Genomic DNA, 11,827 nt, shown 5'->3' with positions numbered 1-11,827 from the left:
ATATATGTGGACAGAGACTGAGGAGGATTTTGAAACTTTCCAGAAGGGAGGGGGGGGGGGGGGGGTTCACAGGCACTGAATAGTAAGAAGACAACAGACTTCTGTTATTTTCCAGTTCCTTTTGGGAAAAAAGGTTCAGTGAACATTGATGTAGTTCAGTGCTCATTTGAGGCCCGAAATTTGAAGCCCGAAATTTGAGGCGTGTACCTTGGAAACAGTTGGCCTGCATTGACAGATTTAGAAATAACAGTTTATTTGGTTTTAAAAATTACTACTTGTTGAGCATTCAAGGCTATTTTGTTATTTTATCGGCTCTTGAAGTTTAGGCTAGGCTGTTATTATAAACTCTATTAAGTGCTTATTTTCTAATTCTGTTTGGATACCCCTAATACTGCCGTTCTAAGGTGACCCAGTTGAGTTCGAAAATGTCATCTGACGTAACAGTCGATAGGCTGGTTCTATGATGCTTGAATTCAAAGGTCGACTACCGCTTCTCTGTGTAAATGACATCTGCCAGGCTCACTGCTTGTGTTACCATGTCCATTTTGTTCCTCCATTTGTATTTCAAGCCGTCTTTTACGTCTCAGATTTTCAAGACTTGGTCGCTCACACTGTGCTGCAAGTTTCTGTTTCATTTCAATGATGGGAACTGGCAAAGCAATAACCAAAATCCCAGCTAGACAAAAAACGGCAGCGACAATTTTGCCAATAGCTGTGCTCGGTGTGATATCGCCGTAGCTGAAAATCAGTTTTGAAATTAAAATACTTATGGCCTACTTTTGACTGACTGGCAAAATTACGTTATGTCCAAATCATGTGACAGATAGTAAGTGTAGGACTAGCTCCAACAGACCATGTTTGACCTAACTAAAGCTCTGTTTATATGGGGTAAACTGATATTTAAGATTTTCGAGAGTTCGTTTGGTTAAAAGTAAAATTACGCATTTTTTAAATAAGACATGTGTACAAGAAACATTAAGCTCGATATTCTGAAAAACTTTTTAAAACACTGAAAGCTTGACATCGAAAATATTCAAAACCGCCTTTGGTACCGTAAAATTTGAGGAAAGCACCGAAAAGCAAAAACAGCCTACTCCAGTACTTTTCTCTAAAACTCCGTTACCTTTGTTACTTTCGTGCCGTATCTGGATATAAATTTCCTGCTTACCTCTGGTCACTATCCAACTTGTTGGGGGAGACGAGCAAGAAAAAGTTTAATGGGTGAGGCAATCCTTCGTCCTGGAGTCAAAGAGGATGCATGAAACAACGTTATAGTGACTCCAAGAAGGAAGGTTGCCACGCTTATTTGAAGATTTTTGCTCGCTCGCCTCCCCAACAACAACGTTCATACTCTGAGGAGTGTGGAACAGAAAAGTACTTTAATATGTTATACTTCTGCTTTTCTTTATGTCTTAAAAATAATATTATTAAAGTCAATGAACTTAAAATCAATTAGAACTGGACACATAGGCTGGCAGGGGGCTATTGTCACCCGAGCGGAGAACTTACCACACCAACACTTTCTGATGTAGTTTTGGGCGTAGATTACGAATTTGAATGTTGATCAAGTGTTGGAGGGGGCGTTTCCGAGAAACAGGGGGTCAAACCCTAAAAATTGGGGAGTAATTGACCTGTCAGGCACTGATTGCTTGTGATGATTTTTATGGCAGTTAAAACATAATATTACTTATAATTAGCTCTATATCAGCGAATTTGGTCATTATAAAACTGGTTCCTATTTTTGGGGGCCTATGAACTTTTAACATTTCATCTTGTCGGAAGAAGAACCTACAAAATTGCATTTTTCAAACATTTTTCAGGGAAAATGCAGCTAGAATGTATTTTAAATGAAGCTGCTAGACATAAAGGGCTCCAAACGCTTTATGTTGTTTTCCAGTAAAAAAAAGGAGCTAAAAGATATTATTCTTCATCAATTTCTCCATCAATGAAAATCAGTTTATGACGTCAATTGTCTTTACACTTTCTTAGGCCTACACCGTATCGAAAATGATCCTCCTTCGGCTACATTCTTTTTTATAAGAGCCAGAAAATTTTAGTTCAAGCTGGTTGTTCTTGTTGAGTTTTTTCGAAGATATGCAGCTAGATTCTTCTTAACTTTTTCTAAAATTATTCGGGTGTAAGCCGTGCAATGTTAGATTCATCGCTTCCGTTTTCTTCACAAAAAAATAAGCAGAAATATGCACGATATAGCTCGCGCTATTGCCAACAGTTGCAAAATCTAGATGCAACACATCCTGGAGCTAAGGAAGAGCTGCAAAAGAAAAGGCTCTCCTTGTGTCGCACTAGCACTGGCAAATATGATGAAGCTGGGAAAAGCATTTGGAGACCTTTTAAGACTAGCAGATTCATTGAGAATACATTCTAGCCGCATTTTCCTTGAAAAATGTTTGAAAAATGCGAATTTTGTAGGTTTTTTTCCAACAAGATGAAATGTTAAAAGTTCATAGGCCCCCCTCCCCCCCCCCCAATATATAGGAATCGGTTTTATAATGACAAAATTCGCTGATATAGAGCCAATTATATGTAATATTATGTTTTAACTGATTTAAGATTACTACAAGCAATCAGTGCTTGATAGACCAATTACCCCCAATTTTTGGGTTTTGACCCCCTGTTTCTCGGAAATGCCTCCTCAAGCACTTGATCAACATTCAAATTCGTAATCTGCGCCTAAAACTACTTAAAAAAAAGTTGGTGTGATAAATTCTCCGCTCGAGTGACAATAGCCTCCCTCCAGCCTCTGGACTATCTAGACTTGAAAATACAACGTCAAATGTTTTTACAGACTCGATAAAATGTGAACAGGAGTTTCTCATTTTTTGTGCCAGCTGTTTATTGGTAGTAAAAAGTCCCAAAAAATACAATAAAGAAACATTTGAAGTGGAAATGGTCCTAAAATACCGAGAATCAGCGAGGCAGAAACCAATTGCTGTTTTTTTTGTATAATAAAGTTGGGGCAACAGCAAAATCATGGCATCTGTTTCAATCTTTTGCTGCTTTAAGAAATATATTGAGTTGATAACAACGTCAGGACGATAAATAAAAGTTAACATAGAATAGCATCAGACCGAGCATAGACTCTTGGGGTATTCCAGAAAACATTTGGCAGTTATCATATATGTTTTTGTACTGAATTAGTACCTGTGTATTACTCAATTTGCAGCAATATTTATCTTGTTTTGGTAACATGGTGAGACATTTTCAGGTGCTAACAATTATAGGCTGTTTTAGTTAAATATGTTATGGATGAAGAAATAGTTTGTCTATGTCGACACTGACAAAGTTTCGAGTACAGCGGTAATGTTTGTTAATGGTAAATGCCAAAGACATAACGATTAATGTTTTTAGTTGAAGTGCAAAGCTAGATTGAAAATTGTTTTGGAAAAATAATGAAGTCCGGTGCAACGAGATCTTTACGAAATCAAATTACCAAATTAACTTACCCAAGGGTCGTCATAGTTTGGGCGCCGAACCACATAGCTGCTGGAATCGATGTGAACTCGGGATTCCCTTCCAACTGCTCCATATAGAATATTATCGACGAGAAAATAAGAACGCACAAAAAGATTGTAAAACAAAGAAACAGCAGGTCTGGTGCACTTGCTCTTAAAGACTTTGCAAGGTTCTGCAGTCTTTCGGATATTCGCATCAGTTTGAAAACTCTAAAGATGCGAAAGACCCTGAGAATTACCAGTGCTTGGACCTCTGCGTTGCTGCTTTCGCTGAGCGCCTCAACAGTTACGTTGATGAAGAATGGCAATATGGCGAACGCATCTACGACTGTGTTTAGTGACCTCAAGTGTTTCAGCCGGTCTTTGGATGCATATAGTGACAAACAGAATTCCACCAGAAATATAATTACGCATATTGTATCCGCTACTTTGAAAACGTTCGGAAACTGTTCTCCGCATTTTTTCTCCCCGCAAGAAACAGTCTCCACTACTGTTGTAATAACGCTGACGATAATTGCTGACGCAACGAGATAAAAAACGAATTTGCCAACAAAACTTACTTCTGGGTATCGCATTATGACGTGTAATTTGCCCCTGAATGTCTTTCCTGATAGCAGTTTTGGTGGCAATGGAAAAACAACAGACTCCAAATGTTCGTCATCGTCAACTCTGCTTAAAAGAGGCTCAAACTCGTCCCTGCAGCAAGGAGCAATGTATTCAGCGTCGATGCGGTAGAAGTCTAGCTCCTCCTCATAGGGAAGCTCGCACTGCTCTGCCGAGAAGTGTAGCTTGCCTTTCCGGTAGAAATTCAAAATATGCCGGAAAAATCCTGGATCTCGGTCAAAGAAATATTCCCGACTATTGTAGTCAAAATATTTCTCTTTTTGGTTTGATCCGAGAAGCGTGTCAGGGTATTTTCTTAGCGTACTTTCCCATGTTTGGAATTTTCTGCCTCCAACATTAATCCTCACACGGCGCTCAGTCCATGTTTCTGATTCGCTATCACATTGATTCACAAGTGAAATCCTCGGACTGTCGAAAGCATTAATCGAGCCAGGGTCGACGTCATCATCAAAATAGACATTCTGTGTACTTCCTTCGCATTTAGGCGGTTGGCCCGTTATAAGCTCGGTTTCAACATCTGTCATCCTCGATTGGATACAGATGCTAATTTTCTTAGAGCGATAATTGTGTCAGGCTTCAGGTTTTGTCAAGACAACTTTTTGTCCCCTGCTCCCTTTTTGTTCCCTACAAAAGTAAGAACTCGTATTTGCTTTGTATAACATGAATTCAAAAAAGATAAAGTCGCATGACAAGATCGCTTAGAAATGTGCATCGTCTACCTTGATCAAGCTTATGAACGTCTCAAGATTTTAACCCCTAATTTCTGCTGTGTTGTTTGTGCTTTACAGAAACAAATGATATTATTGCAGTTTTCAAGCCTTTAAATGCAAAATTATCCTATTGTCCTTTTGTTATACTTGTGACAGCTTTTTTCTTGCTGGTTTTTTCTGGTTTAAATTAGATTTCTAGTTTAGAATATTTGGCATAGTTGTCTTTTTATTACGGCAATGATTTCAGAACTTATAGTCTTGTTACACCATAACCAATACACCAAGAAACTGTTCTTTCGTGGTCCCGTGAAATTATTATGACGTCATATCCAGAACAGGCTATAAAAGCAAACAAAGCGACAATGCTGTGACCTTCCAAGGCAGGTGAAATCTGTCTGCCTGTATTAGTCACTTGCAGACAGATCTGGCATCAATATTGTGACTAATCAGTGATCAGACCACTTTTATTAATTTCCATGTTTCGTAAGACTCAAATCGCATTTTTTGACCTCAAAACTTCAAAGATTAGTTATGATTAATTATGATTAATCATATTCATGAATATAGACTGACAGACGTTAATCATAAATATCTTCTCAAGACGCAAGATTTTTTTGTATTGGAGCTTGAAATATCGCTAGAGTCGAAGATCGCTAGAGTTGTGCTAGGCCGTTTGCAGAAACAAGAAGTGATCGACTGACATTTAGTGATGTGTTTATACAAAAACCTGCTGAAACAGTTAATAATTGAGTGCGTAATTTGGTCAAGATTGTGTGGTAGCCCTAAACACTCTGGCTTTATTTCCAGACCTTTCCAATTTCGCTTCGTGTGTACACATGAACGTGGAAAATATTTCCCCAAAACATTTCATATAGCAGTAACCATCTGTTTGAAAACGTCAAAGCAGGTCACTTGCGATGCGTTTTTCTTCTTTGGCCAAGAGTTACATATATGAAAACTGTTTTGAGTAACTATAAAAGGCAATGCGGTGCAAAAGGCTTGTGTTTCATTCAATCTGTGTGTTTCTCGTCCTGTTTACACTCATTTTCTTATAAGGAACTGGCTATAGGAAACGAGTACTGGACAGTCAGAAAAAATTAAGAAACTTCAGTACTCGAAGCAAAAAATTTAGGAAACTATTAAGTCGTGATAAAACTGAGAACAACGAAATTTTGTAAAATCCAAGAACATGATTGCCCTGATGGCCTAGAAATTAAGAAACAAGGGGTAAACATATACTTCCCACATCTAATACGGCATCAGAACGGAAACGAATCTCTTGACGTGAAAAAGGTCACGAACATTTCATAACATCATTCATGACATCATAATTAAGAAACTCTTAAGAAATATTGAGTATTGAAATTTCCAGAACATTAAAAAACTGTAGTACTCAACATCGACCTTTGTTTCTTTTAAAAAAAATTAGTGTAGCTAATGTCATTTCATCAATCAATGCTTCGAGAACGTTGCTAGTAAGCTATGATCTGTCGAATAATCGAGCAAAATATCAGGATAATTGCTACGTTTTCATGGCTTTACTCTTAGAGTATTGCAATACTTTCTTCATTCTGAGTGACTCTGGAATCATTGTCGACATTTAGAAAGGATAAGGTCATGTAAAAATCCTAAACAGCCTGGCAAATCTGAAGTACGCTTCCAACTTGAAATCAAAGCTCTCTCTATACATGCTACGTTATATTCTAATCTCAGTCATTTTTATACTAGGCACACGAAACCACTTCTTGGATTGCTACTATGTCATTATTTGAGTGAAAGTATTTTCGCTTTTTGATAAATCTGCCGTGAAAAGAAAATGCCAAACGGCCGAAGGGGGAAGATTTACGCACAAACCGTAGATCGTTATCGCCATGCAGGGAAAGATGAATGACCGCCAGTACCCTGGGTGCAAGAGCCTCAGTAAAAGAGTGGGACTGTGAAGGAGTAGGGCTCTGGTACCCACGGTTGGTCACCAAAGACAATATTTTACATCACTTTTAGATATTCCGATATAATACTAAATAACCTTTCTGCGTTGTGGTCATCTTCATTCTTCGTATAATTTGACTGCCTTCCTTCTGATATCGTAATCCAATAAGTCTGTGTCTTAGCCCTTATCCTTATATAATTTAATAAGTTAGCATTTCGCCTTCTAGCTTCCAGACAAGGCTTTTCGCATTTGTAAGGCTGTAAAGAGAATCTGCAATGCTTTTATGTATATCAGTTGCAGTTTAAAATAGATTATAACGTCATATTGCAGATTCAGTTGAATTACCACGGCAAAATTTACCACGTGGCGGTCTTAAAAAGCTTTTTGGCAGGTGGACACCTCAAACTGAAATTTCTTCGATTGCGGTTGGAAATTTCAGACTGGATTTCCTATCTCAATTAATTAAAAATTCAGTACTTGAATGACTTGTATCCGCTGTTATTTTCAACATTACTGAAAGCTCTGTTTTGTTCTATGTTGTGTTTATAATTATGATGAAAAGAAGCGTAACATTGAGAATGCTAACAATAAAAAAACAATTTCTCGATGAATTTAGCAACATTATGATATGAAATAGGCGAAATTGCAAGTAGTTTATTAAGAGTCTTGCAAAACTTATAGCAAGTATAACTAAACTGTTTTTTAGATATTCTCTTGCATTTTTTCAAACACATATTCTTCTTCTTCCAACTCCCTATCCTCACTTACAAAAATGACAGAAGTGAGGGAATAAGCAATATTTTTCCTGAAGTTCAAATTTATTATTTTCAATACTTAGACCACTTTTTAGTTTCTCAACCTATGTTTGATATCAACATCCTAGGCTTTCCTGAAATCAGTCAAATATACTCCGGAGTAACGACAAATAAATATTCGATAGTTTGTATGTTAAAACGATTTTAGTACATTTACAACGGTGTCATTAATCAGGTAATACAAAGAACCTATTAATAATATATTTGCAGGAGTTAAATAGTTTGTATAAATTCCTGGACTTGCTTTTGTTAATCAAAATGCTTTGAAATTTTTCCTTAAAAGATTGTTTGGAGATAAAATGCCTTTGAAATATACAAGAATCTTGCGTAGAATTAGTTTAATTAGTTGATAAAAGAATGAATTTTAAATATCAACAATTTTATGTCGTATTGCAAATAACCCAAGCAATATAGAATGAGTATAATATGTCCCTTAATATTTCATATTCCTGGTTTTTGCATTCTAGCGATTAGGAAATGGCAACGAATCCACGAAGCAGCCGAAAAAACTCACCTGCCTATACACAGATGTAAACACGTCGACAACAACCAAGCATGCCAAACTCTGCTCTTGATTTTAGCACGTCTCTAAGTGCATAAGATGCTTGTCTCTCTCGGCATATAACCGCGCAGAAAAAGTAAGCAAATATGATTCATGTTGCATTTGGGATCATTGTTTTGTTTCGATTTCACTCTTGTGCTTTGTGAATTTAAGACCTTTACATTCATAATTTATGAACTGAGATCAATAGAAAGTATTCGGCGCTTGGATATCAGGGAAATTAAACACTTGACCAGGCTTGCCATCTTAGCTCGGTGGATTCCCACCGTGATTGGTTCATAACAGGTTATTTTGCTTCTTTAAAAACCGTACACTGAACTGGATGTAATGATAGAGTTTAAGACATAATTATGAAGGAAAATTGATATCAGGACCTAGTAAATCCCATGAATTCGGCTATCTCTCCGTAATGCAATAGAGTTGCTTTGTTTTATTCCATAATTATAACTTTTTTTTGTGAATCGAAAAAGGTGAAAATTGCAAATATTTTACTTCCAGCTTGAATGATTAATTTTTGTGAGTTTTAGATTACGTGCATCAATTTGAATTCGAATAAATTATGTCCAAAGCCGACCTTTCCTTTTTCTAAGAAACATCTTTGTACAATAAAGGATGCAACAAATATTTTTTTCACAATTATTGAGTGTACACTCCGGAATTTTATCAACTGCCATTAACGGAATTTTTAGTGAAAATGTATTTGCCAAAATTCATTTCCATACAAACAAAAAGGGGAAAATTGTTGCTTGCCTGAGTGATAAAGGCTAATCTGTCGTTCTGGTGTATCTTGAAAAACTTAGAATAATTTTTGTGTTAAATTCAAGTTTCTTTCATTAAGGAAATAGCACAAATTCCATTTTTCCCGAAGGTTTTATTTGATTCTACAGAGCATCAAACAAGATTCAGGGCAACACTTAACCGCATTGATCTTTTGGTTATCTGTTGCAAGCATTATAAATTTTGATAACGATTGCTCAGTTCCAACTCAAGGACTATTTACATCAGTGGGAAAAGAAACCTGCTCATTTATCTACCTGCTTTCTCTGGAACCACCATTATTTGCTGTTTGAACAACGACAATGAAATGGAAACTTACTTTCAAAACAAAAGAGATAATTTCTTTGCGAAAAGGTATCGTCTCGAATAGAAATGCTAATGCAAATAACAATTGAAAGGATCAAATGATAAGTGGTATATTTGTCGTCTAAGCTCTCGAAATTCTCAATTGCTTGATATGCAATAATAAATGTGAGATAAATGAACGTTCTCGAAAATTCTTGTGTTTTAGGAATCATGTAAATGATCGAATGTGACTCTATTATTTAAACTCTCCTAACGTTTAAGACTGCAAGAATTAAATCTGTTATATTTTAGAGAGGTAACGTAGGATAATTGAAGGAAATAATTTCAAATTAGCTTAGCTTGTCTCTGTCAGATTCTTTCATACAAAATGGCGCTTGGTTTAAGGGACATGCAGCAAAGCTGTTAAACTGCCTGTTTAGTGTAATACTGAATACAGAGCGCGAGTCTCTATTTACCAAGAAACTTTCCCATAAAGACAAACTTAACTAAACTTGCTTCGATAGTTTTGAAATTCTGTAGGCAACGATCCTCTCCCCCGACCTCGTACGATGTTCACCAGCATTGTTATTTCCTCAAAGTCCAAACTTATTAATTGGTTTCATTTCGGAATATCATTTCGAATACAACACACCTGACCGATAAAGTAAGGCTGTTAAAGATATGTGTTTTCGTCGGTACAAGACATTTGAAACTTGTGAAAATACCCTGTTAATCATTTCAACTTAGCTATACCTGCAATTAAGATTTGCGTAATCAAAATCTCTATTGAAATGCCACTTTCAGTCCAGCCATGCAATACCACAAAAAATTGCACCAATACGTCTTAAACCTTGGAAAAACATTGCTTCAAAAGTTGGTCATACAGTCACAGAAACATATTATTGAAACATTGCTTACGTTAGATTAAGTAATGACCATAAAATAACGACAAACAGTTGATACATGTCTTACCAATATGACAGAGAGCTTTCTCTAGAAGCGTTTGACGACCTTCACGAGCTTGCTCGACAGCAGGAAACTGAAGGAACACGATGTACGTGTTCTTTTAAAACCGAGAGAATAGCAGGCTTATGAATGAAATATTAATTATTTTGAATGGGTTTATCCGGCCAAAATCTCCTTTTATGCTTTCTTGCGAATATTTGAATACTATGCAAAATTCTGCGCACATCTGTTTCATTTATGTAACAACTGGCATTGACACAGCGATGTAAGTAAGAATGTGGGAATTGATGTGGAAATGATGGTATTAATTTTATTTTATGCTATGTTTTAGTGGATTGTAATTCAAGTATCGTATCTTTTATTTGGCATACCGTAAAAACCAGACCCTAAGACCCTGAGACCTAGGACCCTAAAGTACTAAAATAAAAAGGACCCTTAACACCAGAAGGGTCTTCACCCCGATAAGACAATAGTTGATCCCAGTTGACTGTCATAATCGTACCATGAGGGTAAGGGTCCTTAGCTTAGACCCCATCCGCGATTGCCGTTGCAGTGTGATTAGAATTTTATTTCATCATCAGTGCAAGATCTGAGAGCTGTCGTTGAGACATTTATTTTCAAACTAATAAAAGCATAAAATATTTACTGTCTAATTTACATAGAGCTTTTGCAGATAATTTCTTCACGTGTGCTAATGTACATTGCCTTACACTTAGTTGAATTTAAAACAAGATTTGATCAACGCTCAATGTTTTCGTACACGGCAAAGAATTGCTTTCATTATGGAAAATTATACTGTAACATTATCTTATAAGAACTTTCAATTACCTTTTTTTGTACAAGGATCTTTGACGTCAAAGTGCCTGAGAGGTTCTCAATCGAGAATGGTATATCGAATTCTTGGTTAATTCCATAAAACTAGTATCGTATTGAAACTTTTCAAAGAGATACGCACATAGATATGAATCGGAATTGTCAATAGATATATATCGGATATTATCTTCTCTTGCATAAAAAGTAATTATTAAGTACATCAATCGCTCCAAAGATTTATCGGAATAAATTAAACCATGAGATATGGCATAGGATTCCAGGGTCACGTGATTCAAACACATAACTGAACAGCCTTGGAAAGATTTACATGCTGTTTAAAAGAAATGGTGCTTAATCTACTTGTGTATCTCTGGTCGTTATTGCTACATCTTAGAAAAACACCAGCCTTATTCAAAGAGCTCTAGATAACATAATCGTTATAACGCGAAAAAAACGTTTTTAGATATCTTAGATTTTGATCTGCCATCTTGAAAAAACAATCCTTTTCTTTAATCAATGAAGTGCAGATAGTTTTGAGATAGGATCTATATCGAATTGATTTTGGTCAAAAGCTTCACATTACCAGTGGTTGAGAGGAAGCAAATCCGAAAAGGGACAGTTTTCAAAAAATATAAACTCATATATAGAAACTTATATCTCAAATATAGGATATTGAGGAGAGGGCAGCTGTGCCCAGTTGCACCATAGAGCTCCTCCACCCTGCAAAAAAAGAGCTGATGATGATGCTTGTCATCTTTGCTCGAGCATCTGATTGTGAGTTTTTCAACTGTTACTAAAGGTACAATATATCCCTTTTATCCGGTTTTTTTTATTTCACACTATACACAAAATCGATGTTTTCGTTTCGCTGA

The 11,827-nt window shown here is 36.3% G+C and overlaps 1 protein-coding gene across 2 annotated transcripts; it reads right to left on the bottom strand.

Annotated features, from left to right (window-relative positions):
- Positions 1-34: 34 nt before the first annotated feature.
- On the bottom strand, positions 35-10,284 carry LOC135694693 (potassium voltage-gated channel protein Shal-like). 2 transcript variants are annotated; one of them, XM_065213526.2, is made up of 3 exons: positions 10,149-10,284; positions 3,465-4,721; positions 35-738 (listed from the first exon to the last, which is right to left on the bottom strand). In XM_065213526.2, exons 2-3 carry the CDS (start codon positions 4,619-4,621, stop codon positions 474-476), a joined length of 1,422 nt encoding a protein of 473 aa, XP_065069598.2. In that variant the 5' UTR covers positions 4,622-4,721; positions 10,149-10,284; the 3' UTR covers positions 35-473. The 2 variants fall into 2 exon arrangements, with proteins under 2 accessions (XP_065069598.2, XP_065069599.2); XM_065213527.2 differs by lacking the exon at positions 10,149-10,284 and adding an exon at positions 8,067-10,097.
- Positions 10,285-11,827: the final 1,543 nt, after the last annotated feature.

Source organism: Rhopilema esculentum, chromosome 8 (assembly GCF_057945365.1).
Source record: "Rhopilema esculentum isolate cy_ngs chromosome 8, ASM5794536v1, whole genome shotgun sequence".
NCBI classification, from domain to species: domain Eukaryota; kingdom Metazoa; phylum Cnidaria; class Scyphozoa; order Rhizostomeae; family Rhizostomatidae; genus Rhopilema; species Rhopilema esculentum.
This window is presented reverse-complemented; position numbering and strand designations above follow the sequence as displayed.

Excerpts from the sequence above, each read along its gene's own strand:
- LOC135694693 (XM_065213526.2), bottom strand. The coding sequence starts at position 4,621 with ATGACAGATGTTGAAACCGAGCTTATAACGGGCCAACCGCCTAAATGC. Across the intron at positions 739-3,464 it reads CAAACTATGACGACCCTTGG|CTACGGCGATATCACACCGA; the intron begins GTAAGTTAATTT and ends ACTGATTTTCAG.